The 19,679-nt window shown below is 47.3% G+C and overlaps 1 protein-coding gene across 1 annotated transcript in view; it reads right to left on the bottom strand.

Moving 5' to 3' along the window:
• Positions 1-19,679, bottom strand: part of CACNA2D4 (calcium voltage-gated channel auxiliary subunit alpha2delta 4) — a 119,628-nt gene that overhangs the window by 59,521 nt on the left and 40,428 nt on the right. The window contains exons 19-26 of the mRNA XM_064736022.1: positions 16,422-16,483; positions 15,674-15,741; positions 15,512-15,557; positions 13,954-14,051; positions 11,677-11,770; positions 10,660-10,755; positions 8,438-8,565; positions 4,585-4,665 (exon numbers count right to left, since the gene is read on the bottom strand). Of these exons, the coding sequence (XP_064592092.1) occupies positions 4,585-4,665; positions 8,438-8,565; positions 10,660-10,755; positions 11,677-11,770; positions 13,954-14,051; positions 15,512-15,557; positions 15,674-15,741; positions 16,422-16,483 (673 nt within the window). The remainder of the gene's footprint in view (positions 1-4,584; positions 4,666-8,437; positions 8,566-10,659; positions 10,756-11,676; positions 11,771-13,953; positions 14,052-15,511; positions 15,558-15,673; positions 15,742-16,421; positions 16,484-19,679) is intronic.

Raw genomic sequence — 19,679 nt, 5'->3', positions numbered from 1 at the left:
AGTGCCCATTTGGATTCTTCTTCTTGGGCACCATGTGCATGCCCCATTGCCTGTTTGCCATCCCTGCCACACGACAGCCATGGGCTGACCCTACCTGTCCCTGCTGGGACTGGCAGCCAGCTGACAGCCCCAGGAGCTGAACAGCCAGAAGGGCAGGCAATGAGAGAGACGTCATCCACAGCCCAGAGTGACAGCTGAACTCCTGCACAGATTCCAGCAGTTTCACTCAGGCTTTAAATCACAAAAAGCTTCTGTCAGGAACTCCATGTGATTTCTGCCTTGCAGCCTGAGGACCAGAAAGCCCCAGGCTCCTGACTCAGGGGAGGGAGCAGATGACAGTGCTATCTGGGGCAGCACATGGCTTGGGGAGAATGCCATCCCCATTCCTTATTTCTCATTTCCAACGCAGTCAGTGTGCGTGAAAGGTACTGGACTGACATCCCAGGAGAACAGCTGCCTTCTAATTAATGATAATTAATCATCCAGGCATTACTTAATGTTTGCATAGTGCTTTGAAGTGCCAAAGCACAATATAGCAGGTAGATATTATTAATTCCAAGAAACAGGTATAGTCAAGCCAGGGTTACCTGTGTGGCTTCCCACCAAAGAGACCACACCAACTCAGCTCACACACGTGCACCCTGCCTTTGCCCCTCCAAGAAATCTGTGTGTACCCTGAACCCCCTGTGCACCCCTCCCAAGCCCATGGGGGAAGGAGAGGATGGATGAAAAGGGGTGAGGATAGGGCAGGGCAAAGGACACTTCCTTTCCCTCCTCTCCACCTGGAGTGTGGAGTAGCATCTCTAAAGTCAAGAGGAGCAGCTTGGACTCCCCCTCAAACCCATTCTGGGATTTCCCACTGAGCTAAGACAGACTGAAATGGGAGGAAGGAAGCCCTTGTGCTTCCCCCTCCATCCCTTCTCTCAGCCCTCCAGACTGCAACTCTCTAATTCCATCTGACTGCTCCCTCAGTCCCTGACAGCAGCCAGGCTTGTGTCATCTTCCTGGACATTTGATTTTACCAGTTTGCCTTACTCTGCCCTGGCCATGGACTGCCATTCATCTGCCAGAAAAAGGGGCCCAATGCTGCCTGTAACTGGCATTCTCCCCATGGGGGCACTGGGGGTGCTCCCTCCCCATGAGCATGGCTGTAAATCCTGCAGCTTAATTTTTCCCTGCATGCATAGTGAACATTTCAAAGTGCTTACAAATCCCTTCAAGCACCATCAAGTCAAACAAGTGACAGTAATGATCAGTGGCAGAATGACAGGCCAGTTCATACCACTTGTTCTTTTACAGGGGCACTTAAAAAGTCTGTGTTGTTCCCCTTTTACAGAACTGTAGCTGCATTTATTCAGAAATTACAAATCTACCTGGATATTTGGTTTTCTGGGAACCACTGCTGGGTACCAAACTTCTGCTATATAACTAAATTACCATGGTATCAATCCCAGTAAGGGCTGATGTCATCAGAATAACAATAACAACAATCTGCATCCCATTCTGCTTTGATTGCCTCTTGTGTGCTTCCACACTCCCTCCCTTCCTTCACCCATCTCCTGGACCCAGGATGGTGATGCAGCTCTGTCCAGCATCATTTCTGCTGTGCTGCAGCCCCTCACAGTCCCCTAGAAGCAGAATCTAGCAATTCAGGATAATTATATTACTGTGAGGGGAAAGGAAGTGAGATTGCTTACTCTCTAAGCTGACACCCTCAAGAGAAAAATAATATTTCAATTTGTAGTGTGACCACTAGTTATAGCCCTTTTTAAAAAATGACTACTAGCATGAAAGATTCAGATGATGAACGTTAGTCACTACTAGAAAAGCAAATGCTAATATAGCACTTTTTTCCTCACTGAACCCCCCCACAAACATTACCTGGCACCCAAGCCAGCACATGGAAGCTACCTCAGCAAACCCTTGCACTCCTGCTGAAGTCAGAGCAGGCTACAGCTGGGGACATGAAGAACTCTGGACCCTTTGGGTGACAGGGTTTGCCCTGATGCTGTCATTTAGCCCATATCCCATGGATCAGAGATGGGCTGTTTTCATCAAGCATAAGAAACCAGGAGTGAGAAACCCACCATGTGTGAGAGCAGCAGAAGATGCTTTTGGCCACCTAATGCACCTGCTGGGGACAGGGACTGTGGTACCTTTAAGGAACAGAAGCAATTGAAAATTCATTTCTCTGTCTCAGCTTCAGTGATTGCCAGTGAGAAAACTGGTTGTGCATCATTTCCAAAAATGACAGATTTTTCACCTTATTGTTATTGTCTTAAAATATGGTTTTGTTTCTCTATCCTTTGCTGTTTCCTCCACCCTCTGCAAAGCATCCTGCCCTTTCCCAGCATGTCCACACAGACACCATTCAGCATAACTGAGTGGGTGGAAATCTCCACAGGGCTTGTGGAAAGGGCTGCTGACAGAAGAGAAATGCTCTGTCAGGGCCAGATCCTCCTGCCACTTGCTCTTGCTCCAGTGCTTCCACTGAGAAGTTTCCTTCCTTGAATTTATGCTGAGAGCCAGATTGTCCTGGTTTCAGCAAGGGTAGAGTTAATTTCTTCTCAGTGGCTCTTAGAGTGCTGTGTTTTGAATTCATAATGAGAATGTTTTGGTTTTTTGCTAAGTGTTTATCATAAGTCAAGGGCTTTTTTCCTTGTCTCATGCTCTGCCAGTGAGGAACTGAACAAAGGAAAATGGAAGGGACCATAGCTTGGACAGGTGATCTGAACTGACCAAAGGGACATTCTACACCACAGAACATCATGCCCACTAGAGAAATGGGGGGAGTTACCCAGAAGAGGGATGATAGAAACTGCTAGAGATAGACCAGTCTGGGTTTGGGAAGAGAAGTCTGTCATGGATCAGTGGGTGGTGAGAAAATGTATCTTGCATTGCTTGTTTTTCCCTTTTTATTATTATTTTTATCATCATCATCTACCATTATCATTGTATTTTACTTAATTTTCTATTATTAAACTGTTCTTATCTCAAACTGAAAGTTTTACTTTGACTCTCCTCCCCCGTCCACCAGGGTGGAGGGGTGAGAGGCTGTGTGGTGCTTCATTTCCAGCTGGGCTTGAACCACAGCACAGATAAACTGCTTGTGTGCCTCTGCTCTAACCCACAGGTCAGGAAAGGGAAGGAAAAAGATCATGAAAAACAAGCTTCTTTTAAAAAAATGTTATTTTCTCCTCTCAAAATAATGCCTAGAAAAATGTTTCAGTGCTGTACAGAGGCCCTTAGTGCTGTTTCAATGCTCTTTCATTTTCTGCTGGGTACAACAGTGTCAGCTGGTATCAGTTTTGGGAGCAGCTTCTATCATCCAAGCACCTATTAATGTGAACCTTGCTGAAACCATCTCTGTTCACAGGTGCCTCTGGGCAGACTTCATAAAAATTTTCTGGCTTTGGGCATAAGAGTGAAATGTTCTGTTTCATAACACTTCCTTATGAGTACTTTCTCAATGCCCAGGTGATAACTAAGGAGTATCACTGTCAGCTAGAACTACTGAAATCCTGTAAACTAAGGAATGCTTCATCACATGAAATTAATTTGCTATAGTTTTACTGACTAGCAGTATTGAAGAACATTCCCTGTCTCCTACCCAGCCTAGGCAAAAGCAATGACTTCAGACTGTGATCTGAAGGTATCTGCTGTATGTCCTTCTCTCTACAGGGTGACCCTGTAACAAAGCTGTTGTTTGGTGTCCATTCTGTCAGTCATTCCTTTCACCATCTAAGGCTCCATTAGCACTAACCATTCTTTCCCAACAAGCTTTGCATCACAGCATATAGTAACTCCTTTACCTGTTCCATCAGCCTCTTCCTTTAGTCACTATTTCTAGGTCTAAAACAATTTCCATGGAGCTACACCTTCTCTTACCCCAGTACTCCTATGCTGAGTGGTTAAATTGGATATGGTGCCAGGGTTACTGGTAATGGTTTGTTTTGGTAAATGCCTGCTCTGTTTTGCTTCTAAGGCTGAAACAGTTAGTACAGAAAATGCTAAATATGAAAAAGCTTTGGGGTTCTGTTGGAAATAACGTGCTACATGAATTTTCCAAAAGAAGATTCAGCCTAGTGAAGGTCTGCAAAAAGGAGTTTAAAGCTCAGATCAGCAATAAGTTTGGCACTCTATAGTTCTGAGTTGGAGTTCTAGCAACATACTCATTTCACTAGCAGAAGTTATTTTTCATTTGAGATAATAGTGGGGACGCACAAACATGAAGCTGTTCCAAAACCAAAAGTGTTTTTTGCAAAGTTTTAAACCTGCACAGACTTCCCAACCTACTCCTGCTCCAGAGAAGGAGTCTCAATCCAGGTCACCATTGGAGTCTCAACCCACAAATTCACCAGCACTGGAGATGGGAAGCTTCCATTCAAGCAGCCCATTTCCCTTCCAGAAGCCTGTCAGCCATTCAGTACCTGCTCCATTATTCTCTGTTGAGCCTAGTTCTCAGTACCACAAGCTATTGTGGCTCCTGTCACTTCCCTTGAATGACAAGCTAACAGCTCTCAGCTCCCACACTCAGTGCAAGATGCAGCCATTTCATTCAAGATAAAAAGAGAAATGTCCTACCTGCAGCAATTCCCATCTTCCCATCCACAGACACAGACACAGCCGTGCTCACTGTCACCACTTTTGGCAGGCCACCCCCCTCTGTCAAGACACAAATACAGCAGGCTTGGTTAGCTCACCCCCAGAGAGGAATAAAATGCAGCAAAACCAGCTTGCCCCCACATTTTCCCATCCAGGACATTGTGCAGGTATTCCTCAACTCTGAAACATCCCAGAATTTTGAGGGCTGCATCTTTCAAGACACAAAAGCAGCCTAATGGGCTATGAGCAGATTTTATTTTTCTCTTCTTTATGGCTCATGATAAAAGTGGCATCCTCAACATAAAGAAAGTGTCCAAGGCTGGATGGGGGGAGGTTTGAGCAACCTGGTCTCAGGGAAGACATCCCTGACCATGGCAAGAGGTGTGGAACTAAGTGACCTATAAGGTCCCTTTCAGCCCAAAATGTTCCATGATTCTGTAATAAAATGGAGAGGATTGGCCTCCTTGATTTTGGGCATGTAGAGTTTCTCTCAGGCCAGAGAGCTGTTCTGCTCACTGCACCATCTAAACCCTGTAGACAGAGGAGGAGCAGGACAGGTAATTCTGACAACACCTGCACACCAAAGACTTAGGCTTATGCCTAAGTCTTACCCAAGCCAGGCCAGCACTAGAAACTGCAGACACAGCAGCTTCCAGAGCACACTCCATTTTAGAAACAAAGCCTTCTGGGACTTTGTTGCCTAAACTCTCTTATGCCCCAGGGTCTCCCAATTATCCTTGAGCTGCTGCTTTAAGCATCCTGTAGGTCCTGTGACACATCTGCCAGCCCTGTGCAGATCTCTTGAGCTCCCATGGGGCATTTAAAATCACATGGCTGGCTAGGCTCAAGCAACTGAACTCCATCTCTCCTCGTCAGGGCAGTTGTTCCAGCCTACAATTTTCCATGTGGCAGATTCCATTTCTATGTATTTTTTTAAGTGATTAGATTAGCTTCAGCTGGGGCACCTCTTTGGGAACTGCCAGGGGACAGTTTGAAGGCCAGTCTGATCGATGCAGTCTGCACCTGGGTCCCTCCTTGCATGCTCTGTGCAAATCTCTTCCTTAGACAGATGAGTCAGGGATTCTTTCCTTCCCCACAACTCCAGCATTTGTTACTGCTTTCCATGTCTGCCTTCATCAGTTTAGGTGTGTCCAGAGTAATTCATTGCCTACCACAGTTCAGCTGGAGGCTCACACTATTTTGTATTTATTTTTTGATCAAAGCCAGATTAACCTGCTAAAGTGTGTCAAAAGCAGTAAAAGCTTTGTGAAATAAACACTCAGCTCACACACCTTGAGCATGACCTGCCTTTATGGTTGTCCTGGGCTGGCTACATCATGCTTGGATCCCCAGCTGTCTGCTCTGTATATGCTGGATAACAGCTTTTGGACCTTTGAGACTGGTTCCAAGGACAAAGAGGGGAGAGAAGAAGTGTGGAGTTTGGGGGCTGCATGCACTCCTCCACATTCCTGCTCCTGGACTGTTATTGCAGCATGGACAGACAGCAGGACAGGGCTCTCCTTTGCTTCTAGTTAGTTTTTAGCTAGCTGAGACAGAGAAGTTCCCTGGACTGTGGTTTTTCATTTTCTTGGACCTGTTCAAACCCGGCAGAGCGAGGGCAGCTCCAGCTGTGGGCACCGGGCCGGGCCTGGGCCGTGGCATTTCCAGCACTGGAGGGACTGACAGAGACTGAGTGAGCTGCTTTGCCTGTTAAATTAAAATTTGCCTGTTTTTGTCACTTTTCTCCAAAGAAATATTTTTTCTGGAACCAGCTGTGGGAGGGGCCACTTGAATTTTCTTTCAAGAGGAAACCCCTTTGGAGGTTTTCTCCCAAATTTTCACCAAACCAGGACAATGGTGAACCTCAAATGTCTTGTTCAAGGATGGGATAAAGAAGCAAAATATACTTAGAATCTCTAGGAAAAAAATCCCACCTAACACATGAAAATCTGGGTTGCAAGATCAGTGCTACTTGACATGCAGAGGCTTCCCTGCTGTCCTTTCATTCCTGAGACTTCTGGACACTGGAAGGAGGTGCTGTGCAAAAATGAATCTGATGACCTGCACTCACTTCCTGCTGGTTTGCTCCCCAACAGAGAGCTTTTCCTTCTTAGGTGATTAGAAGCCCATCTGCCATGAAAACCTCCTGCCACAGCAGGGGACTTGTGGAAAACATGAAAAGGGGACTTCAGCAGCTGATAGAATTTAATAAGAAACTGGGTGGCCTATTTTGGCTAAAATGTGGGACAGCCCTGCTTCATCAGATGTCAAGGAAGGGCCTGGACTCTGCTTTGTAGTAAACCACTGTCTCAGAAGACTGGGAATTATCTCCTGGCCCTTCCCAGGCAGTCTCTCTGAGCCCAGCTGCTCATCCCTAAAGACTAATAATCTCCTTTACAATTTAGGGCACAAGGTCTTCAGGGCCAAGTGTTACTTCTTACAAGGTGCCTGCAGGCACCAGGTTTCCAGGTGAGTGGGGTTCTGGACTTCATTAAAACTTCTGACCCATGGCCATGTAAAACAAAGAACTACTGCCAGCTACTTGTCTTTGGTCTTTATCCAAAACCAGCTGTGATTTCTGAGAAAGCCACAGCAAGCCACAAGGCCAGTGTTTAGCCAGCAGTGACACTGTGGCCTGGGTAATGGCTGCCCTAGGAAGGCCCACTGGATGTCACTGCCTGGTTTTCCAACCCACACTCTATCCCAAAGAGCAGATCCACGGCTTGCAGGGGAGTGAAAGGTCCCTCCTGCCATCTCTCCCCCTCTCTCCACACTTGCTTTTTAAGTGAGATATAAGGGTGTTGGGGAGAAAGAGGCTTTTGTAGGTTTTGAGTATTTTCTCTTTCCATTCCTTTCCCTATACATCCTGGTTCATCTCTTGCCTCCCAGGCTGGTTTCTTCTCTTTGCTACTTGCTTTCCCACCCACCAGACTCCCACCACTGTGCCACAAAAAGCTTTAACAGCTACAGTGCTGAGCTCTGTGACAGAGACGGAGAGCTGGGGGCCAGGGAAGAGCACAAAGGGGCTCTTTGCCTTGTGTGGAGGAGTCTCACATGAATATTTTGTTTTGCTTGTTTGTTTTTAGGCTGTTTTGCTCTCTTCCAGCCTTTGAGAAGGTCCTGGCTGGCCCTGCATATTTACAGGAATATACAGGAACTAACACCTTAAGCAAGAGATATTGAAAAGCCACTCCTTGCCTTCCTCTAGTGTTTGAACTTTGCTGTGTGGGACACCAATGCTTCCTCTCCACCCTTTTCCTCCACCATCTTCCATAACAAACCCATCCTTTCCTGTCATGGAAAGTGGTGATGGAAAAAATGACACCCTCTGAACTTGGACTTCCTGACTGTTTGCTGGTCCCTCACCAGTGCCAGCTGTTATTGTCACCCAGCAGGGCTGATGTTGTTCCCTCCCAAACCTGGCCACATCCATGTGTCTCATTCCTTCTGCAATACCTCTCCTGTTCCCTTCTCACGTTTTGTGTGTATTCCAGCCCCAAAAGTACCTTGTGTTCCCCCAGCTCCCGCCTCTCTACACCTTTCCATCCAGCCCTGCATTTCCATTTCCATCCTTCTCCTCCTCTGCAGCCCTGCATTGCTCATTCCTGACTGCCTTCCCCACACCTTGTAGCTCCATCTTTCAGCATCTTGGCCATGAGCTCTGTGCCCCTCACTGGTGTGAAGGTAACACCACGAGGGCAGGTCCCAGCACTTCCCACTAGGCGGGAGGCAGTGATAAAGGTATCGGGATGGGCGCCATGTGGGATGTGAGGTGCGAAAAGAGGTTTTATTCTCTTTCCCTCTGTCTGCTCTGTGTTTAAATTGGGATTACCTGATTCATCCTCTGAGACAATGCTGTAGATGAAGCTGCCGGGGGGATGCTCGGCCGCCCTGCGATACCACAGAGGGAAGTGGTCCATGGTGAAGATGCTTTCCTTGTCCTTCTGTGTCAGGAATTTCCTGCCGGGAGAGAACACGCTGCTCACGGAGCCCTCCTCAGGGCAACACAGTGGGACACCTGCGGCAGGGCGCATCGCCCGAACCTCTCCATCCGGGGTTTTTCTACGGGCGAGGGCCGGCGGGGTCGCCGCTGTCCCCCGCTGTTCCCCCGGGGCAGGGCCGGGCTCCCCCTCGCTCCTGAGAGCGGCCGCGCCCGCCGCGCCTCCCGCGGCCGCCGCCAGGTGCCGCTGTTGGCCCGGGCCAGGCCCGCGGCGGCGGCCCCGGGCGGGCGGTGGGGCCGGGCCGGCCCCGGGCTCTGAGGGCCGGGCAGGGCCGGAGGGAAACGGGCAGCACGGAAGATATACCAGGAACGACACCCCGCGAGCAGCGCCGCAGTGCCGGGGGAGCGGGTGGGCGAGGGAAGCACAGGTGGTTGTGGCCATTAGTTACCGCAGGGGATGGGGAGCAGGTGAAGGAAGAGGATTAGGCAGTCTTCTACAAAACAAACCATCCACCCCAAACATAACGTTATGCAACTGTGGGTAAATCCTCATCTCATCAGGAGATGCTCAGAGCAGAGACCTCATAGCAACCTTCCAGTATGTGATGGGGGGCTACTGGGAAGATGGAGAGTGACTCTGTTAGGAACCGTAGTGATAGGACAAAGAGAAATGGGTACAGACTGAAAAAGGGGAAATTTAGATAAGATACTGGGAAGAAATCTTTTAAGGTGAGGCTGGTGAGAAGCTGGAACAGGTTGCTGAAGGAGGTTGTGGATGCCCCAGCCCTGGCAGTGTTCAAGGCCAGGTTGGATAATGCCTTAAGCAACTTAATCCATGGGAGGTGTCCCTCCCCATGACAGAGTGGGTTGGGAACAGGTCACCTTAAAGGTCCATCCCTTAACAAATTCTATGATTCTGTGATTCCCAGAGAGGCAGGAACTGAAGTGCTTGAGCAAAGAGATGCTTGTGAAGGCAAGAGGATGTGTCCTAGGAGCATGACAAGACAGGCAGTGGGTGCTCAAGTGAGACCTCATAAAATCAGGTCATTTGTTTCCCTGGAGGTTCATACAGCTTGCCTGGCAAATCCCTTTGTTTTCAGACTCTTGTTTTGCTGTGTATTTTGACATCATAATTTCTCATTTAGGATTCCTTCCTTTCAGGGGATTCCAGAAGCTCCTCCTGTGAGATATGTGGGGGTCTGTCTCTGCAGTGTGGTGACTGTGACTGTTTGAACCACTGAATGCTGTTCCTGATGAGCAGTGGGAATTATCACATTAACCTCCTGCAGCACACAGCATTTCTCCCTTGTTGCCAGAGACTGACTACTCTGAGTTGTTCAGACTGCTTCAAACACATGAAGAGTGTCACCTTTCAGGCACAGCAGAGCTGGAGGGTAGGACTCATGTTTGGGGAACTTGGGGACAGTGAAACAGCTGCTGAGAAGCAAATGACCACTACCCACATGGTCCCTTTCTGTTCCATCTGCTGGTGTGCCTCTGTGACCTGTCCTTTCCTACAGCAGCACACATTTCCAAAATGCAACAGAATGCAAACTACCCTTTCCCTGTCAAAACCCTTCAGTGCACACATCCTCCTGCCTTGAGGGAGAGGACAAGGCAGTGAATGGGATGTGACAGATGTCAGTCACATCGCTTAACGCCTCACTGCAAGGCATTGGGATGCTGCTGCCATGTGGGCAGTGTGAGAGGCAGAGCAGCATCAATCTGGGAGAGGAATTGAGACAGAAAGATCAAATACAGCCAAGCTGGAATGTTGCTGGGGCACTGGAGTGCAGAGCCTTTGCACTGCAAAATGATCCTGGGGATATGGAATGACTGTGGGCATTTTCTGTGTCAGCTGACTGAAGTCAGGGAATGGTTGAAGGGTTTCATTCAAATGAATGCACTCTGGGACAGTATTTTAAGAAAAACTCAAAAGGACCAGAGGAAGACAAAGGCCCCCTACTCTGATTCTGTGAATCAGCATTAATGCCATCAAGGTGTTGCTCCTTTCCATTCTGTCTCCCCAAAAGCATTTCTAAGGCTGGTGGTGATTTCATGCTGGCTCTTCAGAGACACAGACAGAAACCCTGCAATGCAGCTTAGGCACTTACTTGTTGGAAATCTTCTCAGAGCCCACATACAGGGCACTTCTCATGAGCCCAGCCCGAGTGCCCAGAAACGCCATCTCAATGCCTGCCTCAGTATCCCTGTGGGACAGAAATACACAAGCAGGAGCAAACAGTTCTCACAAGAACAGCCATGACCCAGGGTGAGGGCCTTTCAAACTTTCTGACATCTGGAGAGCTGGTCCCAAGTTCATTTGCAATATAACCCATTTACACCAGGAGTGACAGTGGCTCCTCCCTGCTCATGACAACAGGGGACAACTGGCAGGTTTAAGACTTGTGCTCAGATTTAAACCTTTGAAGTCTGCTTATTTCATTCTCTTTTAAGTAGGCCATAAGCTCCTCTGCCCCTGCTAGCTCTGCTCCAGGCTACTCACAAGGCTGAAGTGCAGGAGAGGAACTGCAGAAGGAGAATGGCTGGATCAGGGATGCAGGGAATGGCCAAAGTGGCAGAATGTGACTAAAGAGGGTGTGTTGGTGTAGCTATTTAACAGCTGTGCTGGTAACTGTGTGTCCTAGCAGGATTGTCACTGGCTCAGCTTCTGTTTTTGTAGGGATACAAGGAACTGAAACAGGAGTCCAGTGGCCATGTATATCACTAACAGCACATTGTCTGCTGAAAGAAGATCTGTGCGACGTGATACAAGACACCACAAGCAACAGGTGCCTCACTGGAAATAATAAAATACAAAGTTTTCACCGAAACAAGTCTGTCCACTATCTTCCTGAGGTTCAACCACCAATACAGACATTACCAAACTCTCTTTTCTCCACTAGAAAAACCCTCACCATACTAAAGACTCTCCCAGGGAGGCCCAGCTTCCTGGAGTTTACTCCTAAGAGACACTTTTCAAGCTATTTCTAAAACTATTGAGCTATTTCTATCAGCTTTTTGAGCTATTTCTACAGTTTCTTGTATGCTGTGCAGAAGTTTGTGACTACTTCAGGCACTGCATAAACCCAGAGCAGTTTTCTATCCATATTTATGACTCCTACACTTACAAGGACATGTTGAGGGCCAGTGTTGTCCAGTAGGCCTCCATGGGGGCAGTGACCACTGCATCAAACAGCACTTCCTGGACCAACTCCTCATCACCTAAGGAGAAAAAAGAACAACAAAAATTAGGAGAGAAAGACATGTTTTCCTCTAGATGTTTTAGGGACTCCCTTGGTAAGGATCATCTGCCTGTCCAGCACAGTGGATCAATGGGGCACAAAAAAGAGGCCTCCCATTACAGGGCAGAGAAGATGTCTAAGATGTCTAAGATGTTCCACCACCCTGGGTGGTGGAAAACACAGGAGCAGATGTTACAGCCAAGATCACAGAATTACAGAACCAATGAGGTTGGAAAAGACCTCTGAGATCATCAAGTCCAACCTATGACCCAACATCACCGTGTCAACCAAACCACAGCACTGAGTGCCATATCCAGTCTTTAAACAACTCCAGGGATGGTGACTGCACCACCTCCCTGGGCAGCTGTTGCCAAAACTGATCACCCTTTCTGTGAATAATTTATTTGTAATGTCCATAATCATCAGACCAGTTCCCCTGCAAACTCTGTGGAAGTGTGGTGCCCAAACAAGTGTGGGCAAGTGAGAGGCTTTCAAATGAAGTTATTCATGAGATTGTCACTTGACTCCTTCATTGAGCAGGCTGTCCACAGCCTTTGCCTCAAATCCCTGCCTTGACCTTTCCTCTGGGTATCCTACAGAGAGGATATCAGCCAAAACCTTCCACTCATGTGGCTTCCCTCAAAACCACTAGAGACTTTTTTATGGTCTCTACTCTGTCCCTTTGCTCACTGGCTTCTCTGTTTGCCCTCCTTCCTTCCTGTGAGTCACAAAACATTTTCCTGTCCTGGTTTTCACCAGATGCTCAAGACAGTGCAGGTTACCAGTCTAATCCACTTTGCACTGGAGCTAAGAAGTGATTAGGAAAGTTCAAGGTATTGTCATGTGCTAAATGACATGCCCTAGAACTCCATTTATTTGACCTGCTTTGTTTCTGTATTGCCCTACTTGCATTAATCTGTGAGAACATGGTGACCATCATGTCCCAGAAATGTTCCTTTCAGTGCTGTTTTAGATGGAGTCACCGCACCATTTCAGTGTTTCTGGCACTGAAACCTTCTGGGTTGATGTTCCAGGTGTCCCTTAATGTTTTAGCTCAAGCTCTCCCAAATTTCTTTGCCATAGATTTCAGGATCCTTCTCTCCATAGCTGTTGTTATTCAAGCTTCAAAATCAGAGCCCACCATGAGATATTTCCCTCTTGAGGCCCCCCACGTCTAGGATTCATGTGTTCAAATCATATTTGTTTTTCCTCCACAGCACTTCCAAGCCTGCATTTTTCTCCAAGTCAGCTCTCCTGAAACTTTCCTCCTCCCTGGCCTCTTCAAAGCATACATCTCCTCTTTCCAGCCGGCTCCAAGGACAGCCAGGAGGGCTCTGCTCACACTGTGCAAGAGAGGAAGGATTAGTGGATTACAGTTGATTTTGCTTTTATGAGATTCCCATCCTTGTGCCAAAGGTTTGTGCCTCTGAGGTGCAGCCTTACATACAAAAGCTTGTACTTGGCACAACTAAGGGGGCTGAAGGACATCCTAAAACCAAATTGCTGTAAGGAATTCCCATGCACAGCTGGCCATCTCTGCCCCCATAGAGATCCCACTCTTCAGTGGTGCTGTATCAGCTGCAGGAGAATGGGACCTGGTGCAAGGGATGAGCAGCAGGGGGAGCAGGAAAGATAATAATCCTGTAACCATTTTTCTTCTCTTGGATCAGTTACCTGTTGTGTTTGGAAAACAAAATTAAAAATCCTTGTTCTGAAAAAACCTCATCTCTCCAGAGGGCACCGTGAGCCCTTGGAGGATGATGCCTGGTGTCCCTGGGAAACTGAGTTGTCTCAGCACTTTTCCTGGCTTCTCCTGCCATTGTCCCCTCTAGGCCAGTCAGTCAGTCTGTCTTAAACCTGGAGTGCAGCCCCTGCCAAGCTCCATTCAAGCCTTCCACTTTCCAGTATTTCCTGTGCTGAGACCTCCAATAAGGCTGAGTTATGTGTCAGCTTTGAAATGGAAAAAAATCCTCTGATGGAGACAAGGAGGTGGATCCTCAGCTCATTTCCACTTGTGAATTGATCTGGCCTTGAGTTCAGTCCTGCCTGTGTAAGAAGTGCCACAGGGGCTCAGCCTGAGACCAATCAGTTGTCACAGTCCCCTCTCCCTTGTGATGGGTACAGGAAGACCCCAGCAGGGCACTTTCAGTGCCTGGGACTCACATTCCAGGTCAGGCTCCTCTCCAGTGAGGAAACGGATCACAGCCTCCAGCTGGCTGAGCTTCCGGTGGTCGGGATCAATGTCGGTGATGCAGTAAATCCTGGTGGGAAGGGGAGAACAAACCCAAAAGGGCAAAGAGAAACCACAGTCAAACAAAGGCTCCTGGATGATAACTGTGAATAGAAAGTCAGCAAGAAACCTTGGTCTGCAAAGTCTTTACTTTTACATTGTTGCATGTTGTGCCCACTCTAAAGCTAACAGTGTGGCTGTAAGTCAAACCCTGCCACTAAACCAAACACCAATTAACCTGCCTGCTGTGCTCAGCAGGGCTGCTGTGCTCTCCAGCATCAGCTCACAACACAACTGAGCTGTTCCAAATCCTGCCAGCAGTTTCCTGTGTTATGTTGTGTAAGATGTGTACATGTGCCTGTGTAGACAATGACAGTGTGATGGAGAGACCTGAAAAGCAGAGGGTCATGTGCAACATGAGACCAGACTAGGAGCAGAAAAAGTAAGAGACAGAGGAACAAAGTGTGCAATGAGGAATGGTCTTGCAGTGAGATATGGTGACAACAAAAGCTGTCCCACGGGGACAGAACTGCAGGAGCCTCAGGACACAGTTTGGCAAAGGTGAAAGGATGTATTAGAAATGCTCTGTGCTATAAAAGAAACCAGTCTTTTAATCCAGCTTCCAATTTTGACTGCTCCATTGTCAGGACAAGGGAGAGGAAGGGGTTATAAGAGAGAATTAAAAGTCATAAAGGGGCTGAAAGGAGTGATTTATGAGGAAAGTCCAAGAGAAATGAATATGTAAAGTGTGGTAAGCTGACACCTGAAGTCAGGAGTAGAAGAAGGAGAAGTCGCTGTTTGTGTCTCAAATGTGCTGCTTGTGAAACTTGACAGCGTAATGAGAGGTGAGGAGGGGTGCAGGGCTGCTTGAATATAGTTATTTTGGCTTTGATACAGCCTGGGTTCATGTGACTGAGTGGGACTGAATGTTGGGTTCATGAAAACCCCAAACCTCACAGCAATAAATGGAAAGTGCCGTGCTTCACCCTGTTTCATATCCAAACCAAGCAAAACTGTAAGTTCTGCTTGCTATTGAAATAAGGGTCATAAATCACCTCCATGTTCACTAGAAGTTAGGTCTAGGCACAGTTCAGAAGGATGCCAACCAAAAATAAACTAGGATTTAAAAAAGCATTTCAATCTCTCACCAAGCTTGCAACAAAATTGCCTAACAGGTCTGACATAGTGTAGGTTTTGTGAGACAATTCTGAGCAATGCGAGGAGGAACAAAGTAAGTGTGAGCACAGCAGACTGAGGATAAATCTCAGCTGTTTCTTCGGAGAGGAATGTGCCAGGTCTTGGTGGGATCTCCCAAAGGAAGAGGGAAAAGTCAATTGCCTGGAGACAATCAGGTCTTTGCAGGTACAGCCCCTGAACAGCACCGCTTTTTCCCTAGGCACAGAGGGTGGTGAACTCAAACCAGATTGCTGGGAACTTTGCCCAAACACCATGACAAAGTCCTGTCTCGCTGACAGGATTTCCTCCACTTACCATTCGTTTGCTAAAGACAGGTCTGGCTGGAGCAGGTCATGCAAACCTGAAACCAGAGAGAACATGGAGTATTCAGTGAGGAAGCAGACAGACACACAGAGGCTCTGAAGGAGAACTGGTGACGTTCAGGGTAGCTCCCCTGTCCCTTTCAGATTCACCTACCTTCTTCCACGGAAGTGTTCCCCAGCAGGATGTACTCCCCGTGCCCCCTGGACAGCACAACACCCAGGCTGCAGGCAAGAGGGAAAACAGAGGGCTTGTCAGCAAGGAGAGGTGCCATTGCCTGCAGTTACAACCCTTAATGACATTAACTCCCTCCACAGCTATTAAAGAAAAGAACATCATCGGAAGAGGATTAAGTGAGATCCGATTTCAGCACAGGGGGCTAAGGAACTGTCTGCAGAGTTATGAGGCATTGCTGGTGACAATTTTTTCGGCCAACACTGTAGGTTCAGGTCAATGATAACATTTCTCAAATCTGCCAGTTTCAAACCATTTCAGCTGGGGGAAAAAAACCAACACCCCCCTCCCTCCCCTCCCCCTCACAATTTCCTTCATTTGTTATTTGCTGTTTTATAATTTTCAGTGTATAACAATGTTGAGGTTTTTTTAAAGCCATACACCAGTACCATAAACCATATTCAGTGGAAATGAAAATTTAAGCTGTCTCATTTCTCTGAAATAAAACAACATGCTTTACCTAAGGTATAGCTGTCAGACTGAATTTCAGGTAAATCATAATATTCCTTTTGAATTGACCCCAAATAATATTTTAATGGCAACAGGAACAAAGAAGTCATTTATTCCTACTGCTCTACTCATGTCTTGTAGTAAGATTTATGAAGAGAAGGAACTGATCTGCTGCTCAGACTTCTGATACACTGCATTGGTGCCACAAGTCCTTGCTCACCTGAAGGGTGTGCCACTGATGTCCGTGAAGAAATAATCATTGGTGAGGAAGAGAACTCGTTTCTGAAATAAGAGAATGAATGAGTAAGAGAGACCCTCTGACAGAGCAAGGGCATAGTGGTGATGGGGGCCTGGGATAATGTCCCCAAGGCTGAGCAAAGCCAACACCTCTCACCCTGCTGGGGCTGGCATGAATGTGCAGTATTCAGCATATCCAGCACCTTGAGACTTCCAGGATCCAGGCAGCCACTCTATCTTTCCAACAAGGGCTGCAGATAAACCTTTCTTTGTTCTAGGGCTCCTGCACTGGCTGCAGGAAGGGCTGGGGGGAAGCTGCCCTCCCTCTCGCCCCCTCCAAGCACATGTGCTGGGGCCCTGCTGCTCTTCTGCTAGACATAGCAGCCCTGACAGCTTTGCACATCATCATCATCATCATCTCCAGCTGGAGGGGGGCTCAGGGGCAGATAGGAAGGAGGAGTGGAGTTGAAGGAGAGGCAGAATGGCAAACCTATCCTCTGCGTGGGTGTGCAACCAGGGCCAAGTCCCCCCACTCCTGTGGGAAATGCTGATATTCCTGACATTTGCTTTCACACCAAAGTGGGACAAAACATTAGCATATTCCAATTTTGTTAAAAAAAAATCAGTTTAAAAAAAATTTACATTTTCAATTTGGAAAAAAAGTGGTGTTTCGAATCCAAGCCATTTTGATTCGCACGCAAATATTTTTTTCAGACTGACATTTCAACTGAAGACATTTCAGATTATTGAAAGCTGCCTCAGAACTTCATCTGTTTGCCAGACTGGCCTTTTCCTGTAGGAAAGTGTTGATTTCAGTGGAACGCTTTTCCAAAGGAGAAAAGTTTCTGGAAAGTTTCTATCCAAGCCTTATGCCAGTATATGAACCCTAATATGTTTAAAATCCTAGACCCAGTCTGAGAACGAGGTGAGAGGATGTGTGTGGGAGACAGGGGAGGGAACACAAAAAACTCAGTGTTCCCCAGGGAAAGCCATGCCTGCTCTAATCTGCTTGAGCTGAGCAGCCCTGGAAGGGGAGTGAGGCACAGAGGGCTCCAGCTCCACAGTGCACCAAGTTTGTGCTCACTGTGCTGACAGGGATGGGGGATATCATTAGGTGTGCTGATGGGCATTCAGGATGTTGGTAGGTGAGGAGGTGGCACGTGGCTTAGCCCCTTTTCCCACCCCTCTCATGCATTGCAACTGTACTGCTGAACAACAGGGTCTTCTGCTGGGCCAAGACCACACAGAATCACAGAATCATTGAGGTTGGAAAAGAGCTCTGAGATCACCGAGCCCATCCTTTGAGTTATCACCACCTTGTCAAGCAGACCACAGCACTGAGTGCGACGTCCAGGCCTCTCCTGAACACCTCCAGGGATGGTGACTCCACCACCTCCCTGGGCGGTCCATTCCAATTTAAAATAACCCTTCCCATGAAGTTATTTCTCTTAATGTGCAAGATCTCCCAAAGGGCTGTGGTACCCCCAGAGAATATCACCTGGTGGTGTTTTGGTGGCGGTGGGTGGTACAAAAGGCATTAACCCTCCCTTTTCTTCCTGTCTGATCTGATGATGGAGGCAGGGAGGCATGGAAAAGACCTGCCCACTACCCTGATACCCTTTCCTTTAGCAGGGCTTGTTCTGCTCCTCCTTTTTTCCCCTCTTCTGGTGAGTGCTCAGGCAGCCCCAAGACAGCTGGAGGTACCACCCCTTACCCATGGCATGGAAAAGAAGCAGAGCCACCCCTGAGCCAAGTGGGGCTGAGGATGATGAGGCAGGACTTTAGGACTTTGCTGCATAGCAGGGCTCAAGGGAGTCATCCCCTGCCATCCCCTGCACTCTGGGAACATGGGGATTCCAGACTGGAGGCATCCAGGCCTGGCTGTTGCCATTACCAGAGGTTTGCCACAACTTCCACCATGTCCTCTCTCTTTTGCTTTCACAGTCACAGTGCTTCTGAACTCAAGCTGTAAGAGAAGGCATTTCTGCCCCTAGAACTCCCTAACAACTGCCTCCTGTATTTTCTCCTTGTTTTTTCCTCTCTATCTCACTCTGTTCTCGATACTCTCCTGAAATCAATGTGGAGTATTGACATTTATATGGCTGACACAATCATTTCTATCCCCTTCACTCAGGTCTCCTCTCCACAGTCTGGGTGCCTCATTCTATTTGTTTCAAGGCTCTGTCAGCACTTTCTTTGTTTCAAAGCTGCTCTGCTTCATCAGCTAGCAGAGTACAAGTGGGAATTACTAAGCTTCATTTCTGGTTTCCACTCCATGTGTATTCTGATAATAGTAAAATTGTCACAGACTCAGCCTCAGTCCCCTGTTGTGCTTCACAGGGCTTCCAGAGCTGCAGAATTGAACAAATAATATCTCTTTACCAAGGCTACTTTTTGTTACCTTCTTTTTTCTCTGGGTAGGGGAGCAGAAGGATGTCTCTAAAATATTGAACTAAAAGATAGCATTGGATGACTCAGAAGAGTGTTATTGAGGGTGCACAAAGGGGTTAAGCTGGCAAAAGAAGCAATCTAGACCCACAAAGAAGAGATCTTGCTCTAAGACCTTGATTACTTTTCTGATGGAATAACAAAGGTAATGGATGAAGGAAATAAAGGTCATTCAATATATTTGGGTTTATATAAAGTACTTGAAACAGCTTCTCATGAACTTTTATTCAAAAAAATCAGTTAAAGTGAGCTTAAATAAGATATAGAGGGAGAACCAGCTGCAGAACTGTAAACAGAAAGAAACAGTAAACAAGAGGCCATGGAGGGAAGAAAATCTAATAGGAGGAACAGACTCTGCCTTAGCAGCCCTTCTATACGGGGATCTATCTGTAAGACAAAACAGAACATTTCTCTGCATACTGAAAAAAGTGTCTCAACAGCCCTTAAAATTAGAAAGGCTGGATGGAAAGGAGAAGTGGGTTTCATGTGAAAAAATGGCAACTGGAAAAAATAGCTAAGAAACACAGAATTGAGGGCGGCAGCTCCAGTGCAGTTGTGGGAGGGAGAACAAAATTGAAGGGACAGCAGAAAGAAGATTGGGGGCTCCCTGTTCAGAAATATCCTACTGCAGAGAATAGCTGCTCTGTGCAAAGCAACAGGGAAACAGTTTCATAATTCAGTGAAGCCCTGGTACTTGGGCACCAGAAATGATAGAAGAGTCAACAGGAACAATCATAATAGCTGAAAAGTGTGCAAATATTTCAAATGCAGATGTTAGTAATGCTCAGGAGAA

This window comes from Zonotrichia leucophrys, chromosome 1A, assembly GCF_028769735.1.
Source record: "Zonotrichia leucophrys gambelii isolate GWCS_2022_RI chromosome 1A, RI_Zleu_2.0, whole genome shotgun sequence".
Taxonomy (NCBI): Eukaryota; Metazoa; Chordata; class Aves; order Passeriformes; family Passerellidae; genus Zonotrichia; species Zonotrichia leucophrys.
This window is presented reverse-complemented; position numbering and strand designations above follow the sequence as displayed.